This window comes from Chaetomium tenue, assembly GCF_020726465.1.
Source record: "Chaetomium tenue strain MPI-SDFR-AT-0079 chromosome Unknown F5144scaffold_1, whole genome shotgun sequence".
NCBI lineage: Eukaryota > Fungi > Ascomycota > Sordariomycetes > Sordariales > Chaetomiaceae > Chaetomium > Chaetomium tenue.
In genome coordinates, this window is record NW_027117329.1 from 3,812,412 (window position 1) to 3,834,406 (window position 21,995).

A 21,995-nucleotide genomic window follows, 5' to 3' on the forward strand; every position below is an offset into this window, starting at 1 on the left:
CCCCGACCACGCCACCACCGGCACCATCGACATGTACGTCGGGTCCACCTTCTTCCGGCGCGTGTCCCCCTCCTGCTACGACCCGGCCACGCGCCTGCGCGACATGGACGCCGCGGGCATCGACGTGCAGGTGCTGAGCACCGTGCCCGTGCTCTTTTGTTATGATGCGCCGGCGGCCCCCGCCCGGGAGCTGGCCAGGGTGCTGAATGATCATGTCAGTGGGGTTTGTGCGGCGCATCCCGGGAGGTTTGTGGGGTTGGGGACGGTGGCGTTGCAGGATTGTGAGGGGGCCGTGGAGGAGGTGAGGAGGTTGATGGGGTTGCGGGGGATGGTGGGGGTGCAGGTTGGGACGAGTGTTGAGAAGGCGTATTATGGGGGGGAGGGCGGGGAGGTGGGGATGTTGGATGATGGGCGGTTGGAGCCGTTTTGGAGGGTTTGTGAGGAGTTGGATGTGCCGGTGTTTGTGCACCCGTTGGGGTACGCGTTGGGGAAGGAGAATAAGGAGCGGTGGGGGAGGTATTGGAGCTCGTGGCTGGTGGGGATGCCGTGTGAGACGGCGCTGGCGATGCATGGGATTATGGCGTCGGGGTTGCTGGTTCGCCATCCAGGGCTGCGGTTGTGCTTTGCCCATGGAGGGGGTGCGTTTCCCGCGCTGTTGGGGCGGATACAGCACGGTTTTGATTGCCGCCCGGATCTGGTAGCCACCAAGGCGTGTGGCGTGACGCCGACGCAGCATTTCAGTGGGCAGGTGGCACCGCCGCCTTCGGCAGGGTTGGAAGCCGGTCAAGGGCAGATCTGGATCGACTCCCTGCTCCATGACCCGGACTTGATGGAATATGTTATCCGCAAGCTGGGCCAGGGAGGCGCGGACCGCATTGTTCTGGGCAGCGACTATCCGTTCCCGCTGGGAGAAGTACCGGTGGCGGGGAAGATGCTCACAGAAGACGAGAGGCTCGGACGCTTCATGAGCTGGGGAGAGAGAGCTGGGGTCTTGGCTCGGAATGCCATCCGGTTCTTGAAGCTAGGTCGCGAGTTTGAGGACAGGTTTGAGGAGCGGCTGCGTCAATTTGAGGCCGCTCATGTTCCGTCAGCGGATGAGCAGATCAAGGATGCCAGCTGGGATGGGTGGCGGCATCGTGATAGTGCCATTGATTTGGACGAGGGCGAGGAACTGACTGGTCGCAAACCGAGGTCTGGGAGTAGCAGCGCAGGAAGGTCTCCCGGCAGCGTAGGGAGCCATGGAAGTCTGGCTGCTTGAGGAGAGGGCTTGGGATATCTCGTTAGCGGAGGGTTCTGGCGTTCGGCGTTAGTCTCTTTGGTACTACTATTATACTAGTTCCCAAATTCCGCAGTATCTAACCAGTGGTTAACGTGTTTAGGGAAAGGCGTGATACCTGTTCCTGTGACAACAATTTAGAGAGGAGAAAGTAACGTGAACGAGAGTGAGGTATTAGAATAGATCATGAGACAGCAAACTCAACCACGACTCGCAGGCTCACGTGTGTAGTAGGCAGGTATCTTGTGGTATCCAAAGGAGATGCTATCCTCATTCTAACCCAAAATAAACATCTACTGTTTCCCCAACCTGAGCCACCTGTCTCGTAGTTTTCTATGCTAACGCTGCCTTGGCTGCTTTGTACTTTTATTGATGGTAAGAAATGGAATTTGAAGTTCTTATTTTCCTGCTGCCCACAGAAGTTTCGGATCGGTTGAGAAGGGCCCAGAACTGGTAGCTATGAACACAAGGAGCAGAACCCTTTGAACCACAACTGAGACTGAAAGCTTGTCGTTGAGCAAGGACGTGAATCTGCACCAGGCGGTCCCTTCAATTTTTGGATTGTTGGGAACGCGTACCCGCCCAGCTTTTACTCTTCCGTTTCCCAGTTCCCTTCCTCATCTACCGGGTAGTCTAAGGATCATATCAAAGTCCTCGACGCTGTGCTGAGCGACCAAACATAGCGGCGCCAGACCGCGGCTATCCTGCGAATTGATATCAACCTTACCCGTATCGACCAGCAGCTTAACAACAGCCTCGTGGCCCTTCACAGCGGCCAACGATAGAGGCGTTAGGCCCTGGTTATCTTTCGTATCAATATCGACGTTGCCCGCTCCGAGCGGCTCATAAGAGTGGTGCCAGCCTATCTTCGTCCTGTGCCTGGATTACAACGCCCTTCTCGAGCAACTTCCGCACGGTTCCCTCGTCTCCGTTCCTTACCGCATCCAGCAGCGATGCTTGCCCGCGCTTGTCTTCCATCAGTAGTCCTATATCAAGCGTTTGAAGTGGGATGTTGACCTAGGTGGCCGTCCATAAAAGCTATACAGTACAAGTACATTCACTTTAGCCGGAAAGACAGGAATGTTGACGGTTGGCGGGGTAGGGCTCATTCAGGAGTCGGCTGGGAGCACACAGGGTTAGGAAACTCCGCAGAGAGTGTACTCGTGTATCCCAGAGGAGCGTTGGATAGGTACCTACCTAGTTGGACGACATACGATGCTGTGTTTTACTCGGCGCGACAGCCATAGCAATGAGGGCCCCCCAACGGGAAGATCTCCGACCTGCACGGCTCAATTTTGAGCTTCTGTCATCGTCATTATCATCGCCAAAAACCCCCTCAGAAAGGTTCGTGCTTTGGTCATTCCGGGAGCCGTCGTCTGGAAAGTTAACCCTCTGCGAGCCAGCATCGTCGCCATCATCGTCGTCATCCCCGCTGACATGCGGTAAAGAAAAGAGGGAAATGCGCTCGAGGTGCAAGGCGACGTGTTTGTGCAGATCGCCTGCCGCGGCGGGGGAAAAGTTGCAGATCGGGCAGCGCCTGTCGGGAGGGATGAGGCTCGACTCGTCAGCCTTGAAAGAGGACGAAAGCTCAGCGTGCCCCGCGGCCCCGTGGCAGGTTGCGAGATGTGTCTGGTATGCTTCCACGCTCGGAAATGCCAGGCCCTCGTGTTCCAAGCACCGCCACGCTGCGAAGTGGCTTGTGGTTTCATGCTGGATCCAGTCTTCCCGGGTGTCGTAGAGCTGGTCAGGATTTCTGCAGGTCTCGTAGGTGCAAATATATGGCCGAAGGTCGCGTATCAGATGGGCCCTATTTCAAGTGTGAGCAGCTGAGCCGTCGCGGATATGGACATTCGCACGAAACTGAACTACCTCCATGCCTTGATATCTAAAGATCTAGAGGGGCACAAGGTAAAACAATAGGGGCACTCGAAGAAGTTGCCGCTTTCTTTCCCTTTTGGTGGGGGCGGGAAATCTATAACGTCAACGCCGGGGTGCGAGGATGGCGCATACTCTGACTGTGAGACTGTAGATTGATCGTCTCGGACGGTGAGCTGCGTTACTTGTAGGCATGTGGCGGTTGTCACGGATGCCGCAGAAATCAGGACAGGGTCCAAATCTCCTGCAGTTGGTAGTACGAGGTTTTCGAAAGCCACTGTGGCCGAGGTGATGGGCACCCTTGCCTGCTGCACAACGTTGTGTCTGTGGAGGCGGAGCTTCTCCCTGTGGTGTGCCCAATATGCGAACTGTCGTCTGCGTCGAGTGTTTGCCCGGGCTAATCGATTGACAAGAAACGACTCCGTCCCGTTCAAAAGACCATTGTGGTATATGGAAAGGACCGACCGTATGGGTTCCCAAACTGTATTTTCTAAGCTTGACTCAGGGTCAGAGGGAGAAGATTCAGTAATAGGAGCCTCTCGGAGTGCGTTGGCCTTGTGTTACTCAAGAAATAGTGAGCTAACGTAGTCACGGTCAAATGGCTCGATCTCTTTAAAGAAGTCGAGCTGCGATTTGGGGTCGATTTTCTGGTAATGTTGGGCTTTCGAGGAGACAAGCCTCGTGGAAGGGTTGCGGACCCGGACGGACAGCTTGTAGAGGCGGTCAATTGGATCACGCACACCGTCAACCAAGAGGTCAATGTCCGAGTCGTCCTCCCCGACAAGTGTAAATGTCGAGTCGACTTCGGTTGATGGCTGGGCAGGGGCGGAGGCATGTACCGTCCAGTCCCCGTCAGAGCCGTCGGGGTCGTCGGCATCATGAGGACTCTCGAGCGCGGCGTGGTTATCAAAAGCGCCGCTACCGTATTGGAGCACTATAATTAAGCCGACTCAAATGTGTCAATTCAAAGCAATGTAGGCCGGTGAAGAAACGACAAAAACCCGACCTTGATCCAGCGAGTCCCGGAGGTCCGTCATAAACTTGGCGAAGGTTGTCTTCAAGCTCGTAGAATCTCGGATGCGATAATCCAACGAGCCGTGCCCTGGCACGAGCAATCCCATATTAATAGACCATAGCTCAAAGCGGTCCGACTCTGCTGCAAACAAGGCGCGCGGCCATTCCCTGTACTTTGTGTCTCCGACCTGGCGATTGAGGGCGTCGACCTCACCAAAACAACGCGTGATGTCGAGACCGACGCTTGAGAGCATTGGCGCCGACATGACTGCAAGATATTTGAGTTGGGGGAGGGTGGTAAATGGGTGTCAGTGAAGGAGGAAGAAAGCGGAGGCCGGAAGGGTTTTTGATTCCAACCCAACCATGTACCTACCTCAGGTAGGTAATCACACAATCCCACCTTGGTTTTGGTACCATAACCCGCATTTTAAGTTAGACTCCTGTATTGCTCCCCGGCGTGTACAAACTTGGGGGTAAGGCTGCGGCTACTTGTCTCTTCCCTCTGCGTCCCCCTCGGGCCCCCTGACCCACGCCTCGTAACACTGGTGATGGTTTCTGACCGTCGGTTGGTCTCGTTGACGACGGCGGACGGAACGACTGCAACGCATTATATCGTCTGCCAGGAAATCGACTAGACTGCATTCCAACCCCGCACCGCACCGCTATGTCTGGATTCGAAGTTGCAGGTGTTGTCCTGGCCGTGCTACCCATTCTCTTCGCCGTGCTTGACGCGCCGATAATTCCGAGAACCCTGGCGGCTTTTCGGAAACGAGCCTACGTCGCTAAGCTCGCCCGCGCCCTCCTCTTCCAGAAGCAGACCATCGCCGAGAACATCAAGTCCATCGCCAGCCTGAGCGGCTGTGACAACGTCTGGCTTGTCGATGACGACGCCTTCACGTATCTTCTTTCCAAGCAGGTTCAAGAACAGATCCGAGACTACTTGGGAGAGGAGAATTACGCTGCTCTGAGTGGGGTGATGACCGACAGCCACGACACTCTAGAAAGGATTGCCGGAAGCATCGAAGGGCTGCTCCCCGGTGGCAAGGTCAGTTAGCACTAACCATGTTGTTCATAACGCAGTCTTGTTGACGCTACGGTTTGAGCTAACTAGGGCGCCTATCGCAACCTGCGCGACATTATCGCCACGAACCGAGATGCAAAAGGGAAACCAGAGATCCGGTCCCGAATCAAGGTGTTGTTTAAAGGACAGGACCTCATCGCCGCCGTCAAGGACCTCGACAATACGACGGCCCAAATTGACCGTTTTACAAGAGTCCTTGTCTCTAATCAATACAGCGCGACGAACACACCGTCTAGGAAAGCCAGAAAATTGGCAAGGGCTTTGCGACGGATCCGCGATCTCGCCGGGGACATACCCATTGCTCTCGGTCGCGGTTTCACGTTGGGATGTCATGTACAGCATGAAGTAAACCTGTTCTTGGAGGACCGATTGTCCACGGCGGCTGGCATCCTCGATCATGGTCAGAAACGGAGCCAGTCCGACCCGCTGATGGACTTCCGTCTTGTGATTGCCATGCAGCCTCCCGCCGGGCTGTTGTGGGCTTACGAGACGGCGGTGCACGTCTACAGGGAGGAGAACGAGGAATTCAAAGACCTGCGCTATCCCGAATCCCCGAGACCCGGTCGACACGAGACCCCGGCCATCCAAGTTACGTTCGAGGCATCACTGACCCCGCCCCAGGTTCCACCGGGTGTCCCCCCCATCGAGAACATCTGTGTTGTACTCGAGGCTCCAAGCAAGTTCGGGGTGCCTCAGGGCGCCTGTTTCGTCCTGACGCACCAGCAACGCATCGGCGTATTATGTCGCAACAACGCGGTAACCACCCCCTTCACCAAGGTCAGCGGCAACAAAATCGCGTTGAGCGCGCTCCTTTCCGCGGGCCACAAAACCCCGCTCAAATTCCGCATGCAGCTCGCCCTCCGGCTAGCATCCAACCTCCTTCAGCTGTTCCAAACCCAATGGCTACAAAAACCCTGGTCCAAACACGAGGTCTACTTCCCCATCCGCCCGCTCCTACAAGCGGCCACCCCGGGGCCCGCCTCCTCAACCCACGAAGCCCCCGACCTCAACCAACCCTTCATCTCCCTCACCTTCGAAAACAACGGCGGCCCAGTCCCCGCTCATCCGGGCGTCATCGATGCCAGAACTGCGCTTATCGAGCTCGGTATCCTCCTCCTCGAGCTCTGGCACCAGTCCCACTTTGAAGCCCGCCTGGCTGCCGCTGGAGGAGGGGGGTACTACCAGCGCCTTGCGGCGGCGCTGGAGTGGCTGGATGACACGGCCGTCGTGGATCCCATGCCGGAGCTGTACGACCGGGCGGCGTCGCTGTGTATTCGGGGCGTGATTGGGGGGCAGGCGAAACTGGCGGATTGGGAGGATATGGGGTTTTGGGCGGGAGTGTGTGTGGATGTGATTGAGCCGTTGGAGAAGGGGTGTCGGGTGTGGCAGAGGGTATCAGGAGGTGAGGTGAGGTAAGGGTTTGGAAGGCGACACGCTTGTAACGCAGTACCACGCTGCGGCTAGGATAGCTTGGATACAAGAAGTTTGACATGGCGAGAGACTTTCTCCCACGTTGATATCGGCAGAACGTGCTGTTGTCCCATGCTAAGACTAGGTACCTTACCTTACTGGGCAGGCAAGGTAAGAAGAATACCGCTTGTCTTCTTTAATTTCCTATTGTTGGCAGGGCCTTCTCTCATCGTTAAAATCAGGTAACATTTGAAACTGATGAAATAGTGCTTCTTGTGAGCACAACCCTTCCTGGCATTTTTCAAAACTGAGCAATGAAGTCAATGGGTAACAAGGAGGGTCAGGACGGGGGCCGCAAACTGCGAACTCGGCTTACGACAGACAGTATGCCAGTAATAGTTGGAGTTGAAAGTACCTCAACCCCTTACAGTTATTAGGCCCATACCCCCTTCTTCATCGATTGGAGACATATTCTCATATTTTCTTGCTGGAGCATGGACATCCGCCCCTGATCCGATGTTCCGGTCCTCGGCACGCCCAGCCCAACCCCGCTCCTCGCTGAGTCCACGTCTTGGTGGGCAGACCTGACACGAGACTGGCGGAGAAGGGCCCGCACCAGGAACTTTCAGGGGCACCCGTGGATATGCCGCTCGGCTTATCAGATCAGATGGTCCCCGACTTTCCCCTGGATCCGCCGGTGCCCAAACATGAGCCGCCCAGCCCAGAATTATTACACCAGAACACACTTAATATTAAATTAACCTCACGTTGCGTTCTGTCCCCAAATCCCAATCAAACACTATACTCCCAAACCACCACGGTACCACCAGCCGGCACCATCCCGAGCCCCAAAAACCCACCACCATGGCAACCCACCTCTTCACCAACGGCAAAATCTTCCAATCCGGCGTGCCACCCGGCACCAACGCCGGCCTCCACCGCCAACCAACCTTCGCCTCCTGCATGCTCACCCGCGGCTCCCAAATCCTGCACATCGGCGCCCCCACCGACGCCGCCATCACCACAGCCACCACCACCACCACCCTCCCCGCCCCCACCGTGCACGACCTCCACGGCCGCACCATCCTCCCCGGCTTCGTCGACGGGCACATGCACCTGATGCTGCTCGGCCAAGCGCTCAACAAGCTCGACCTCGGCCGCTGCGCTAACCTCGCCGACATCCAAGCCGCCATCCGCGCGCACGCCGCCGCTAACCCGGCCGCGCCGCGCCTGCTCGCCCGCGGCTGGATGCACAGCATGACACCCGGCGGGCGGCACGCCAGGGATTTGGACGGGTTGGATGTGCCGGGGAGGGATCGGCCGGTGTTGGTGGACTCGAAGGATCTGCATTCGACGTGGTGTAATAGCGCGGGGGTGGAGGAGCTGGGGGCGGAGGGGTGGGTGGATGTGCCCGGGGGGGTGATTGAGAGGGATGAGGGGGGGAGGGTGACGGGGGTGTTTAGTGAGGCGGCGAATATTACTTATGTGTGGCCGTATTTGGCGAGTGTGGCGAGTATGGAGGAGAGGGTGGGTGCGATTGAGGCGGCGGTGCGGGCGTATCATGAGGCGGGGTATACGGGGATGGTGGATATGGCGATGGATGAGGGGGGGTGGGATGCGTTGTTGGCGGTGAGGAGGAAGAGGGAGGGGGAGGGAGGGTCGCTGCCGATGCGGATTGCGGCGTATTGGTTGGTGAAGCCGTGCGAGGAGGAGGGGGAGATGGTGAAGCAGGTGGAGAGGGCGATCGAGTTGGCGAGGGAGTTTAATGCGGATACGACGCCGGATTGTAGAGTGGTGGGGATCAAGGTGATTTGTGATGGGATCGTGGATGCTTGCACGGCTGGTTTGTCGGAGCCGTACGCGCATAACGGGCATACGGAGGTGCCGCTGTGGACGGCGGAGCAGTTGGAGCCGGTTGTGAAGAAGGCGGATGAGGCCGGGCTGCAGATCGCGCTGCATGCTATTGGGGATGCGACCATGAAGATGGTGGTGGATATCCTTACCAAGTTTGCTAGTCCGGAGCGCCGGCCTCGTGTGGAACATCTCGAGCTCACGACCGAGGAGGACGTTGCTCGTCTCGGAAAGGGGCGCATCACCGCGTCCATCCAGCCGGTGCATGCCGACCCGGCCATTCTGAAGGCGTGGCCGAAGCTGCTGGGTGAGCACAGGTGTGGACGGGCGTTCGCTTACCGGGAGTTCTCCGATCTAGGCGCGCCGCTTGCCCTCGGGAGTGATGCCCCTACCGCTCCGCATTCACCTCTGGGGAACATCTACGTCGGAACAACGAGGAGGTCATACCGGGAACCAGAGATGGAGGCGACGGTGAACCCTCATTTCTCGCTCGGGTTGTGCGAGGCGGTGGCTGCGGCGACGGAAGGTGCGGCGTACAGCTGCTTTGATGACCACAGGATAGGGGTTCTCAAAAAGGGGTACAAGGCCGACTTTGTGGTGGTGGATATGGAGTGGGAAAAGGAGAAGCTCATGGACGCAAAGGTGGTCGAGACCTGGTTCGACGGCGCGAAGGTCTGGTCGGCATAAAAACCGCACCTCGATATCGGGGCCTGCCAGGGGGTCCGCGCTGTGCATCAACATGTGTACATACCTAGGTACCTATCCTTACTCGTACGCGTAGTACCGCCGCGGCCAGATATTCATGGCCGTCTTCCGCCCCGACTCCAACGGCAAACCCGCATGCCTCGTCCGCATATCCCCCGTGTCATTCGCATGCAAATTCACCCAGAAAACCGCATTCCCCGCCACCGGCCTAAACGCCAACCCCCCCTCCTCATGCTCCCTCCACAACGGCTTCACCTCGTCCTCCCTCTCCCCGTCCCTCCTCCTCACGCCCCCCCTCCACATCCTCTCCCCATACGGACTCGGCCTCACAATCCCCTCCACAAACGGAAAATGCGTCTCCCCGCCCTCACAATCATCCTCCAAAATCGCAAAGAAGCTCGCCACACGATTCCACTTGCGCGTGGTCCCATCGGGCGCCCACTGCGGGACCTCGTACCAGTCATGATGGACGTTGAAGCGCTGCCCTTCGCTGTAGCGCACCAGCTGCGGCGGGCCCATCTCGTCCCAGCCGTCGCGCAGCATGGTGCCGAGGAAGGTGCGCGCGCGGTCGAGCACGCACTGCACGGCGGGGTTGTCGCGCGGGAGGCCGGCGGAGCTGGACGTGCGATCGTTGGTTTGTTGCTTGCGGCCGTGTTTGGTGACTTGGGAGGGGGCGAATTTGGGCTCGGCGGTCGCGAGGAGGGAGGTGATTTCGGAGGGGGTGATGATGTTGTGGATGTAGATGATTAGGGGGTCGAGGGAGACGAGCTCGGTGCGGTAGGTGTGCGAGGTGTCGCAGAAAAAGGGGGGGGTTTCGGGTAGTGGTGAAACTGTGGTGGTCGTAGTGGTGGTGGTTTGATTTTTGAAAAATGGGAGGACGAAGGGGTAGTCGGGGACGGGGAAGTCGCCGATGAAGGAGGCGAGATGAGGCGATGAGAGATTCGGGAGATACGGTATGCTGAGGCCAAGAAGAAGCCCACCTGCCCAGAAGCCAGCGGACTTGGCGATGCTTGTTGTTGTCATGTTGAGAGCTGACTGGTTCCCAAGAGCTGTCCCTGATCCGCCAGATTTCCGTTCGTAGAAACAAGCTTTGCGGTTTGCATCATTTCAAGATGCAAAATGATAACAGGCCAAGATCAAGAGGGAAACAGGGCAACAGGTATCGGGACTGACTACCTATACCAGTTATGAGACAGCGGGGAGACCGGGAGCCCTGGCTCGATGTTGCCCATCTTCAATCACTAGGAGCATGGTCTTCCGAGCACCAATAACGACTGGCCGGTAGGGAGCAATGCCGAATCTCCACGCTGCCAGATCGATCCATGCTTGCATCAGAGGGGGATGTTGGAGGGTGTCACCAAACGGTGAGTGGCCGTGGCGGTCGAGCCGGAACATGCCATGTCTGGTTTCCGGCCATTGGGTGGTCTGGGACTGGTGTGGCCTTGTTTGTCCAAATGAGGTCCAAGATCGGGTAATATCCCGGGGAGCCGTTGAAGACTGGGGACGTCTTGACCGAAAGTGGAAGACCCCCTTGGCTCGTCCAGTCCCGTTCTGGGCAGCTCGGAAGGAGAAGACCTTGCAATGTAGGAACCGAGCCGACCACCCCGCCAATCCACATGGTCACTGGTGGTTCAATCCCAGCTTGGCGGGGTCTGGGCCTGGTTTATTTTTCTTCGCCCCGGATTCTTGCGCGGCCGTGTGCCGAGTGCACCTCTCCGGCATGGCACGGGAACGCTAGCGTTTTGGTGGGCCAAAATGTTGACGAGACCAGGTCGCTGGGATTTGTTTCGAGTCTGACCGTAGAGTTTGCTCGGTTATGTGGTTCCCGACTCCGAGATGGGCAAGAAACATTTCGGCTTGCAAACGTGACGACTGTTACATACCCATGATGCCGCTCGAGCAGTTCTGATTATTAGACAAAGAACCATGGGTAAGACCTAAGGGGATCAACGGCCCCGGAGATCAGGAAACGAAGAAAAAGGGGGTGGGAGGCTCCGCAGCGTTTCAGTCACCAAAGAGCGCCAGCAACTTAATACCAAAAGTTCAGAGTAGACTAATCACTCATCAGGATCATTAGAAGACAGACAAGCGAGCTCTAAGCCGCCTCCTTAGCCTCAGCACCCCGGCTGCCCGCCATGAACCCGCCATCGACCACAATGTCCGCGCCCGTAATGTACGACGCATCAGGCCCCGCCAAAAACGCAACCACGCCAGCAATCTCGTCCGGCGAGCCCCCGCGCTGCATGGGCATCGAGCCAACCATGCTCTCGATGGCCGGCCCCAGGGGCGACGCCATCTCCTGGCGGATCATGGGGGTGATGATGACGCCCGGGCTGACGCAGTTGATGCGGGCGCCGCGGGCGGCCCAGGGGCGGGCGGCGGCCTGCACGCGGAGGAAGTTGGCGCACTTGGACAGGCTGTAGGAGGCGGCAGGCTCGGGGTCCGGGGCGTCGATGTCGAGTAGGTGCTTTGTGGTGAGCAGCTGGTCGCGGGGTGCGGAGGCTAGGTGGGCGGCCAGTTCGGGTGACGGCGTCTTGTTGAAGCGCGCGATGCTCGCGATGCAGGTGAGGGAGGCCCCCGCGGGGATGATCTCCTGGAAGGCGTCGATCACGTTGGCGGTGCCGAGCAGGTCGACCTCGTAGATGCGCTTGGGGGGCGCCATTGCTGGGGACAGTCCGGCCGTGTGGACGACGGCGTCGACGTGGCCTTCTTTGGAAGCGGCTGTGGCGAAGGCCTGCACCGAGTCGAAGTCAGCCACGTCGACGAGGTGAGTTTCAACGACTTGGGCTTCGTCCCGAAGGGTTTTGGCGGCGGAGTCAAGGTTGGTTTGGGAGTAGTCCCCAAGCAGGATCTTTCGGCCGCCTCCAAGGCGCCGGGCTGTGGCGAGGCCCATGCCACCGCAGCCGAGGACAACAAGGACGCGACGAGGGATTGTCATTTTGCTGTACCAGTTCTGGATTTACTGGTTGAAGATTCGCGTTGGCTTATCACGTTGTTATACTAGAGGGGTTGAACAAGCTGGAATGCAGAGAGAACAGCACAGCCCCTGATATTTGAAGGGAACATCACAACAAGAGGATTTCCGTCCCGGCAAACACTTCACTGGACCAACTCGTTTTCGGGATCGTGTCTTCACTGGCCCAGCTCGTTTTCGGGATCGTGTTCGCCCGTCTTGCGCGTCCTGCGGACAAATGCAGGCTTGGCAGAAGAGATCCCCGCGATTGCTGGCCCGTGGTAGCCTGTTCGATGCCGCTCGGGGTTAGCGAAAGCGGGGGGCGGAAGTGCCATGCAGTGAGTGGTCCTCGTAGGCTGGTAGACCAGTAGGCTCGGTAGGGTGACTACCACATCTTGTATGGTGGCACCATCAAATTCGGCTTGCAAGGGTCGCTGAGGACCGGAGTGTGCTCGGAGCAACCGGACATGGGGGAAACCGCATCAGCCCCATTCCGCGTGGTCTTCCGGGTCTCCGCCCCCGGATAATGCGGGCCCTAACCGGCCTCTCGGTGGAGATATCGGGGCTCGGGAGACCGGGAGTAATGCGGGGGGCCATGTGTCGGGGGTTGCTGGCCTGGCTTGCCTGGGACCCGGGGGGTATAAAAAAGTTGGAGAAGGTGGGATATATCACGCCATACTGCTCCGCTGTCCCAGGCCTGTTCCGGTCATTATCGGTACCTGGGGTTACATGGCATACACCTCCAACCTGGCGAGACCGGGTGTCTTGACCAACTTAAGATCTGTACTGTTTTGATTGTGTATTCCTGTACTTTGGCTCTTAGGTGGCTCCGGGTGGGCTTTGCACACCTGAGGCCAGATCGCGAGTCAGTTCGTACGGTGGCCCTTATCAACCCAACAAGAGTTTATGATGATAGGATCCATTGGTTTTGAAACGGATCGGGAGCCGCGGATCAGCACAATAGTCGTAACAGTCATGACGTCCAGGCTCCTCTTCTCAAGCCACAATTTGTTATGTCGAAATCGGGGAGTCGGACCTCGGTCCAGACCAGATCGGCGGTTCTTTATGCGACATCCCATGTTGTCACGCTGTTTCACTAATTTCGTGATGAGCTTCGTCTGCACAACATGAGCAGTAATAAGCCATTCGAAACTGTGAAGGACAGGAGCAACGGTTTAAATTGTATGCATGGAGAAGAAACCCAGACCCGGGTAACGTTAACAATCGGGATCGGGGCAGTTGTCGTGACACCAGCGAGATGATGTATTGTATCGAAAAGTGGTGGCGTGGGCTTTATTTGGATCTCTCTCCCTCGCTCCGTGTAACTATTGGACGGCCCGCAGGCCGCGCGACTCAGGGTCCTCCCCTCTGACGTGCCGGACTGCCGGAAGTCGAAAGAGTGCCGTTGCCGTCTTGGCAGTGACGATGCGGGCTCGAGGCGGGGTAAAGGGAGCTTGAGCAGGTCAAAGTGCGAGATGCAAATCCTAGCGAAGGATGGAACGGTGATCGGAAAATGGCGGGATTCTGAGTATTATTAATGGCACCACCTCCGCCGCGTGTTTTTGGAGATCCCGACAACCTGACATGGAATGCGTGCGCCCCGGAGGGCTCGGGACGGTTGCTGGCGAGGCAGCTGCGAGGCTTGGGCAAAGCATGGAAAGCAACAAAACTTTCTCAGCAGGTGCGGATGGAAACTCCCCTGTGAACCCACAATCGAGGGCAGCCTGCTTCTCATTGGGGGAAGGGTGACGCAGCTGATGCCAGGCCCGCGCTAATCTCCGCTCAAGGAGCCATGACGCTGCGCCCTACGTCATTGCGAGAGCCCCTTGCACCAATCTGGCAGATCTGGAAATGCCCAGCTGTGAAAGCCAGGCTCCCAGGGCATCTGCCCGCCTCCGCCAAGCTGCATGACCTTGAAAGCTTTCCTTCTTGGTTGCCATGGTGCGCCATGTTGGAAGGCTGAATGAGAAAAGGGCTAGAAGGGAGGTCTCCCACCCGCTCCGTCCCGCTGCAAAGTTTGCATCGTCTCATCGTTGGAGCAAACGCTTTGCATCCATCAGTCGCTAGTCTGTTTCCCGGCCCCAAGTCATCAAAGTAGGCACAGTAGTGTGGTTTGTCGCCCGAGTTGTCTCGGACAGGTCGCCATCTACTTGTGCCGGCTGCTCACCAGGTGACCCATTCGCCATTCATCGTCCCCTGGGGCTCAGCCAGATTCGCCCGATGATGAAAACGATGATGACAACGGGTGCCTGAGAAAATCGAAACACAACACATTAGGAAATCCCTTAAGCCATCCCCCGCCCACCACTGATCGGTTACATCCTCTGCACATCAGTGCCTTGGTTTGCAGTCATTGACCTCAACCCTTACCCGCCACAAGCCCGCCTTTATTTCCAGTTTGGTCCCGGCCTCCAACCTTACCGGCTTTTGCATCAAAACCCTGCTCTTTCCCGCATCGGTCCTGTTAAAGCCTCCCCCATCCGCTGTAATCCCCACTACGCCGGCCTCTTGCCGTATTCAGTTCAGTTCTCGAACCACTTCATTCACCAACATCATCCCGCCGTCCATTTCGTGCAGTCGCAAACCGCCCGTTGTTGTCGCCTCGCCTCTTCCGTTCTCCGACCGTCTAGTGCGCAGCCTGTTCACATTCGAGGTCCTCTGGGGTTCTGCTGTTCTGGTTTTTTTTCTCTTTCTTTTCTTTTTTTTTGGCGATTTTTGACGCCGCTTCGCTGCTCTGCCGATCCCCAGTTTTTCGGTGGCATCCCGTCCAACTCTGTTATACCCAGCTCAGCGCCCCTCCACCGCTGTCTCGAAAAAAACAGGCGCACAATACAAAAAAAAGGAAAAAGTGGGAGACCAAGGTCGCACACGCCCACCATGTCGACAATACAACAACTGAAGAACTTCATCCGCCATGGTAAGTCCTTCTCCACCAGTGGCGAAAGGCAAGAGCCGCCGGGTGTGCGTGCGCGCGGGTCGGCCCTTTTGTTGCAGCCTAGATCTAGGACACTTTTCGGATGAACGAGGACTGATGTCATGATCATGGCGGCAGGCAAGCAAGCCCGCGTGGTTGACGAACCCCCGCGCCCGAAAAACGATAGCTCACCGTCAAAACAACAACCGGTCTCAAAGAGCACGACGACCCGAAACACAGACCCCGAGATCGGCACATCCACTGCTGCGAAATACCAGACGACCGCCCACTACGACCCCGCCCAACCCCAGGCCATAGACATCAAAACCAAGCAACAGAAGCGCGTTCCGGACGAGAATATTGCGAAGCTGGTAGCCGAGGAGAATGCGAGCAAGAGCATGTTCCCGCAGTACCCGGGCCTCGAGCGATGGGAACTCCTCGAGAAGATGGGTGACGGCGCCTTCAGCAACGTCTACCGCGCTCGGGATCGCGAGGGGGATGCCGGCGAAGTTGCTATCAAAGTTGTCCGCAAATTCGAGATGAACAGTATGCAGGTATGTGGCATTACGGGACCCATCTTGCTGTCTCGCCTCTCTGTTTTCCTATGTCATTCCTTGCATTTTCCTTCCCTCTTTTCATTTTGCCCAGGCGCCCTTTACCGACACTAGGGCCTACTCTAGGGTAACAGACATCTTCATCCCGACTTTAAGCCAAAGGCTCCAAGGGCCGCAGAGGTGCGAGGTTCCTCCTTTTCTTTGTCCCATTTGTGTGCGGGCAGCAATCCACCAACGGTGACGTCGAGGCAACTTCAAGGCTGTTCGGTGCCCTGCTTTTCACCTCCCGAGTCAAGCGCCGGAGATGCTGCAATCGGTCTGTTGTGTTACGAGATGGCCACTAACCACGGTTACAGAGGGCAAACATCCTGAAAGAGGTACAAATCATGCGCCAGACCGACCACCCCAACATCATCAGCCTTATCGACTTCGCCGAGTCTCGCCAATATTACTACATCATCCTTGAGCTCGCCCCAGGCGGTGAATTGTTCCATCAAATTGTGCGCCTGACCTACTTCAGCGAGGATCTGTCACGGCATGTCATCACGCAAGTGGCGAACGCCTTGGAGTACTTGCATGAGGAGAGGGGCATCGTGCACCGGTAGAATTGCCCTCTCCAGCCGTGTTGCTCGCCCATGTACTGACAGCCTCAACAGTGACATCAAGCCGGAAAATATTCTCTTCAGCCCCATCCCCTTTACTCCCGCAAAGAACCCCAAGCCCAAACAGCCCGGGGACGAAGATAAGGTCGACGAGGGCGAATTCATAAAGGGGGTTGGCGGGGGTGGCATCGGGCAGATCAAGATCGCCGATTTTGGTCTGTCCAAGATCGTCTGGGATAACCAGACCATGACGCCATGCGGCACTGTTGGGTACACAGCACCCGAGATCGTCAAGGATGAACGCTACTCCAAGTCAGTGGACATGTGGGCCATGGGCTGCGTGCTGTACACTCTGCTATGCGGTTTCCCGCCATTTTACGACGAGAGCATCGAAGTGCTTACCGAGAAGGTCGCCAAGGGGCAGTACACGTTCCTTTCACCGTGGTGGGACGATATCAGCAAGTCAGCGCAGGACCTGATCTCGCACCTGCTCTGCGTCGACCCAGACAAGCGCTACACGATCAAGGAGTTCCTCGCCCATCCATGGATCCGCGAGTCCGGCCCCACGCCGCGTGACGAAAGGAAGGCGGCCTTCGCCGCTGGAGAGAAGCCCGCGCGCGCCTTCGACATGACTAAGCTCGTCGACGGTGACAAGCGTTACGACTTCCGCTCCCCGGCCGCCGTCAACCTGCGCGAGGTCTTCGACGTCGGTTACGCCGTCCACCGCCAGGAAGAAGAGGGCAAGCGCCGGAAGCAGGTCGGCGCCAAGGCCGGCGGCGTGTCACGCCTCGGCGGGCTCGACGAGGACGAGGACGAGGACGAGGACGAAGAGATGGCCGAGGGGGGTGCTGCGGGCTCGACCACTCAACAGCTGGAGCAAAGCATGCGGGATACGCAGATCCGCGACCAGGAACAACAATCGCGCGGCCGCGACCGCGAGCGCAAGGCCCACCCACCACCCGCCGCTGTCGCCGCCACCGAGCAGCGCGGCTACGGGCAACACTCGGCCACCGTTGCTGCGGCGGCACGCCAGCAGGTGCGGGAGCGTAACCGCCAGAAGGGCGCCTTCGAGCTGAACCTGGATGGCGCGACCCTGCTCGGCCGCCGCGGCGTCAAGCCCGCCGCTCAGATGGCTTAGAATGCTGGTGCTGAGCTGCTTGGGCGGGGGCCATCGGCCGCGCGTGTTGTTACTGGTGAGGAGGCCTGTCCTACACCCCCGACGCCTCGCGTCGAGGTGCCGAATGCGGAGGCGGAGACGGGTGTAAGTGGTGCAAAACGCTCGCGGACGGGCTGACTGAGTGGGATGGCCGTCCGTCGATGGATTGGGGGTGGGGGTGGTTTGGTGATGGAGTTGGGGAGGGGAAGGTTGGGAGGTTGGTTGGTTGGTTTGGTAACAGCATTGTTTTAGGTATATTCTGCTTCGTCTTCCTGCATCCTTCTTCTTATTCGCTTCTTTGCTGAGCCGGCTACGTTCGTTTTATGCCGATGTCATGTAATTCTGTATTGGTTGTTTGTGGAGGGCTGTAGGGATCTTCATGGGAGGTGTTGGAGGCTTGTTTAATCCTTTTTGAGCCTTGACAATCTCCGCTTCGCGCGCGTTACTGGTTTCTAGCGTGTGAGAGAACGATCGGAATTTGCGTGCCGTGGCTCAGTCGTCGGGTGCGGATTTTTTGTGGTTGCCGGCGTTCGCACTCGAAACCATTTTGTAAGGATGATTCTAGCCACGCTTCATGCCAGCCTAATACCCATCCCACTCGCCGGTTCCGCTGTCAGTAAATAGCGTAGCGGTATGTAATAACCCGTGCCTCATTAGTTTCCAATTACCGGCAAACGTTGTATTATCGCCCACGTCTTTCCTTCGGAGCCGTTCTGGTTTGTCAACCCTAACCCTAGCCCCTGGATTTTACCCCTGAATTGGCCACTTCTATGGAAGAAATGGGTGTTCTATTCGAGACCCAGACTACATTTTCTTTTCAATGGGCTACCAGTGTTCCTCTAAAGGCGGACATGGAGAACCACAAAATCTAATGCACGGGGCGACGTAAGAGGGATCGATCGGTGTTATGTAACCCAGTGAGTCAACCCGTCACGGACAACGGCGTATGAAGAGAGGGGAATGAGCCGGAACGGAATGCTCAAATAAACATCATAAATCATGAGTATCCTGTCAAGCTATACCTTTCCCTCACTTCAATAACGCAACTCAAATTCGCGACCCCCTACCAGCTTGCGGGTCCAACCTCCTCACCTACGCCCCCCCATTGCTCACCAAGTACTGACTGACCCATTTCTTGATAAGCTCAATCGACTGCTCCTGGACCCTGACCACGTCCGGGTTAACCTTCATGCCCAGGTTGGTCAATGCTCTCGGGGTGAAGGCATCGTCAGAGTGCTCGGCGTTCTTCATGACAAAGACGGCCACATTGTCAGACGACTCGAGCGGGCCGCCGGGGCGAACCTCGCTCGACATGCCCGTCGCTCTCCAGGGATCGAATTCACTTCGGGGTAACAGAAGTCAGCAAACCACAACCACCAGCAACGGAACATACCCAGCAAAGAAAGCAGTAGAAGTACTCACCCACTGGTCCAAATCACCCTCGTCGAATTCCTGCCCCACCCGCCAGTCGCCAAGTTCAAACTATCCGGCGTCTTGCCATTTGAACTGCCATACTTAAGCCCATCGACGGGTGGAAAATGCATCTCGCACTGGCGTTGCCAGTAGGCAGAGTCGATCTTGCGGGAGACGATAGAAGGGCAACCGGGGGGCGCGCCCGTGGCCCACGACGCTAGCGGCTCGTTGCACAGGAACCAGTACCACGTCCGCCACGGGTTGCCCAGCGTGCGCGCCTCGAAGAATGGATTTAGTAGGTCATGCGTGTTGAGGCACCAGAGCGGGTCGTCTTGGCCCCAGGTGTCGAAGTAGGTGCATGCTGTGTGGGAGGAGGGGTGGGTTAAATGGGGAAACTTTGAACTTGGGAGTGATCTGGCTTACTGGAATCGCGGAAGTTGAACCGGAAGTAGGCGGCGTAGTTGCCCACCGAGGCGGAGATGGGGCCGAGGACCTTGTGCTGTTCGGTGTCGGAGGGAACGACGACCGAGTCGCACATTTCGAGGACGTCACGGTAACCGCCTGTCTCTTGCCAGTATCGGAATGGAGTGGCGATCGCGCTGTGATATGTTAATGTTGAAGTGATGGAATCAAGGGGCTAAAAACCCTACTCACTAGGCAAAGTCGTCATCGGCGATGGGGAAAGTGGCGCCAAAATACTGCTTCAGTGCGTCCACCTTAGTCTGGTTTTGGGGGGACTCCAAGAGGATGCTATCAACAAAGGCGGCGACTTCACTGAGAGCGAGACTGCAGCTCGTGTCATTGCGGTAGGCATCAATTCCCTTTCTGATAGTGTCATAATAGTACCAGTTATCAGTGTTGGCTTCCACGGTGGCGCTACTAAGGTGGAAAGCGTGAAAGACGCCGGGATGGAAGTGCTCGATCCAGCTGCCGAGTGTTGCTGCGTAGGACGCTCCCCAGTACACCCAGGGCTACGATTCAGTCAGCCATGTTCTTACGGAACCGGGCTATTTATTACCGTCTTGGTGGCCACACTGGTCTGCTCTTTGTCGAATGGGAAGGCAACGTTCTTGGCAAAGTTGACAATGTCTTCTGCTGCCTGCTCCATGGTGAGGTATTGGAGGGTTTCGGAGTCAAACCCGTCGTACGGGGAGGATCCGCCGAAGTACCGATCTGCAGCTGGACTTAGCAGACGCGAACTATCTCAGCTGGCTAATACTATACGAACGCTCAACCACAACCGCTGCTGCCCCGAGAGTCTCGGCGTACGTGCCGGACATGGTCGTGTTGCTCAAATACGAGTATCCGAAGCCGGAGTTAATGGCCGATGTAATGGGCATCTCTCCTGGTGTCATTACAACCACCTGCCAGTGGGTTTTAGCAGATGCCCTGAAGGGTAAAATGGATCAGGGGTTAGGTTACCGGAGCGCCCGGAGCCCACCACTGAGGGTTGACACAGTACAGTTGCTGCCAGGTTCCGAGGTCCGGGTTCTTGTGGTCTATCGGTTGCGGGAACCATTCACAGGTGGAACCAGCGCCGGCAGCACGGATGACTGCCCGAGCAGACTCGGAGGTGACATCTTGGACACCTCTCAATGCCGCCCTGGGTGCAATCCAGGGAGCCAGCGGCAACACTGTACCGGCTGGGATCTTCATGGCGGGCCACTTGTTTCTGGGACTGCGCTTATATGTTTGCAGCGACGCAGTATAAGACGTGATGGCTTTAGAAAGAAAGCGCACACCATGGGAACCACTCCCCGGGATGTCAATCGGTTGAGGTCGGCATATTTATTACCAGCTCAACCTGGAGTTACAGTAACGGCACATTCTCAAGTACCGAGCGAAGGGATCCTTGTGGGGAACTGGTGTAACGGTACGGGTGAAGGGGCTGGTTAAGTTAGTAGGTCATATGGGGACGTCTTCTAGCACGGAGCACTCTCTACGCTATGGTTGATTGGGCCTGGGCTGGACTGGGTTGAAAGCTGTGGCCTGCCCATAGCCGGGCTTCTGGCAATGTGGCAATGGCCGATCTGTATAACAACTAGGCGTCAACAATGAACACACTGTCAATCACGTTAATCACATTGTGGTTCCAGCGTTCTAGAACAGTTACCATGCGAACATCCTCCCTACAAACGCTAATCCGGGACACGGTTGTGCGCGAGATGAGTGAGCTGAGGTCCCGGTTCGCCCGGCTAAAGCTGCCACCCGTTGCTGACGCCCGATGTGCCATTGCCGTAAATTTAAGTCGCAATCTCCAAATCATAACGGGTGCATCTTATACCAGAAAGCGGCTGTGGCTTTGACGCGTTGAAAGGGAGAGGCAATCTAAAAGCATGCAGCGGACTCAGAAGAAGCGTGTCTAGCCCGGCAGATGCATGCGCTCCACAGATTCAGACCCTGGTAACATTGGGTAGTTGTATTCGGGAACGCAAAGAAAGGCCGGGGATCACGGGGATGCCACGCGGGAAGGAGTTTGATTTGACGATGCGAGCAAGTTGGAGGGGGATGGTGCAAGTCTTCGACGTATAAATACTACAAGCTAACATGACGAGCCAAGGATTCTCTGTCGCCAATTTGTTAACACAGACAATATTAGTGATGCCTCTTTTTCAGATACCCTTCCATGATCTACTACCGGTTCAGTAAAGTCCGGGCTACATTGGGTTTATTTTGATGAAAAAGGAAGGTTTTACAGCTTTGAGCTTTTGGAAGCAACGAAACCAATTCAATAAATGCGTGTCTGGGTAATTATCCATGATTCTGATAAAGAAAATTCAAGCTGGAGAGTTAAATCAACCTTAAAATGGCCTATGGAATGGTGGGTTAGCTCTAACCACTCAAACATATCCAATATTTGACTGCCTACCTTGCCTTGGTACTCACCTATGTAGGTACATACCCACCTCGCCATCAAACATTAGCCTCGTCACTCGACAGCTTACTATACGATATTAAGTAGTGATGCATTGAGGATCGAGTCTCGGTGGGTAAGGTGTGTTTCCTGTTTACAAGCCAGGTGTGTGTGAGGATAGTTTTGTTGCAATGAGCAGTCTTTGTCATTTCCAGGCTGTGTATTGCTCTCTAGCTCGAAAAAGTCCAGACAAGACCGGTCACTTGATACTGGACTCGGAGTGTTTGCCCATCCTGGCATCATTTTGTACCGATACTCGACGGGATGCTACTCTGTT

At 56.8% G+C, this 21,995-nt stretch overlaps 8 protein-coding genes across 8 annotated transcripts; 4 read left to right on the forward strand and 4 right to left on the reverse strand.

Moving 5' to 3' along the window:
* Positions 1-373: 373 nt before the first annotated feature.
* On the forward strand, positions 374-1,493 carry F5144DRAFT_556343 (uncharacterized protein). Its single transcript, XM_066787967.1, has one exon. It carries the CDS (start codon positions 398-400, stop codon positions 1,256-1,258), a length of 861 nt encoding a protein of 286 aa, XP_066648786.1. The 5' UTR covers positions 374-397; the 3' UTR covers positions 1,259-1,493.
* Positions 1,494-1,893: 400 nt separating this feature from the next.
* Positions 1,894-4,431, reverse strand: F5144DRAFT_637326 (uncharacterized protein; the record flags this gene model as incomplete). Its single annotated transcript, XM_066792652.1, has 6 exons — positions 1,894-2,149; positions 2,184-2,262; positions 2,542-3,083; positions 3,146-3,496; positions 3,860-4,085; positions 4,158-4,431. 6 exons carry the CDS (start codon positions 4,429-4,431, stop codon positions 1,894-1,896), a joined length of 1,728 nt encoding a protein of 575 aa, XP_066648787.1.
* Positions 4,432-4,829: 398 nt separating this feature from the next.
* F5144DRAFT_637327 (uncharacterized protein) lies at positions 4,830-7,055 on the forward strand (the record flags this gene model as incomplete). The annotated part of the gene is made up of 2 exons (XM_066792653.1): positions 4,830-5,210; positions 5,277-7,055. The coding sequence occupies 2 exons, from the start codon at positions 4,830-4,832 to the stop codon at positions 6,660-6,662; spliced, it is 1,767 nt and encodes a 588-aa protein (XP_066648788.1). The 3' UTR covers positions 6,663-7,055.
* A 114-nt stretch (positions 7,056-7,169) lies between these two features.
* On the forward strand, positions 7,170-9,328 carry F5144DRAFT_48041 (amidohydrolase 3). The gene has a single exon (XM_066785225.1). It carries the CDS (start codon positions 7,521-7,523, stop codon positions 9,192-9,194), a length of 1,674 nt encoding a protein of 557 aa, XP_066648789.1. The 5' UTR covers positions 7,170-7,520; the 3' UTR covers positions 9,195-9,328.
* On the reverse strand, positions 9,234-10,369 carry F5144DRAFT_48011 (uncharacterized protein). Its single transcript, XM_066785210.1, has one exon. The coding sequence runs from the start codon at positions 10,233-10,235 to the stop codon at positions 9,273-9,275; it is 963 nt and encodes a 320-aa protein (XP_066648790.1). The 5' UTR covers positions 10,236-10,369; the 3' UTR covers positions 9,234-9,272.
* A 759-nt stretch (positions 10,370-11,128) lies between these two features.
* F5144DRAFT_47999 (uncharacterized protein) lies at positions 11,129-12,420 on the reverse strand. Its single transcript, XM_066785203.1, has one exon. The coding sequence runs from the start codon at positions 12,148-12,150 to the stop codon at positions 11,308-11,310; it is 843 nt and encodes a 280-aa protein (XP_066648791.1). The 5' UTR covers positions 12,151-12,420; the 3' UTR covers positions 11,129-11,307.
* A 2,622-nt stretch (positions 12,421-15,042) lies between these two features.
* On the forward strand, positions 15,043-17,373 carry F5144DRAFT_479300 (kinase-like domain-containing protein; the record flags this gene model as incomplete). Its single annotated transcript, XM_066785155.1, has 4 exons — positions 15,043-15,082; positions 15,218-15,633; positions 15,990-16,234; positions 16,290-17,373. The coding sequence occupies 4 exons, from the start codon at positions 15,043-15,045 to the stop codon at positions 17,371-17,373; spliced, it is 1,785 nt and encodes a 594-aa protein (XP_066648792.1).
* A 1,110-nt stretch (positions 17,374-18,483) lies between these two features.
* On the reverse strand, positions 18,484-20,460 carry F5144DRAFT_637341 (serine carboxypeptidase S28-domain-containing protein; the record flags this gene model as incomplete). Its single annotated transcript, XM_066792654.1, has 7 exons — positions 18,484-18,733; positions 18,814-19,165; positions 19,228-19,403; positions 19,459-19,775; positions 19,823-19,977; positions 20,033-20,168; positions 20,227-20,460. The coding sequence occupies 7 exons, from the start codon at positions 20,458-20,460 to the stop codon at positions 18,484-18,486; spliced, it is 1,620 nt and encodes a 539-aa protein (XP_066648793.1).
* Between the last annotated feature and the right edge of the window lie 1,535 nt (positions 20,461-21,995).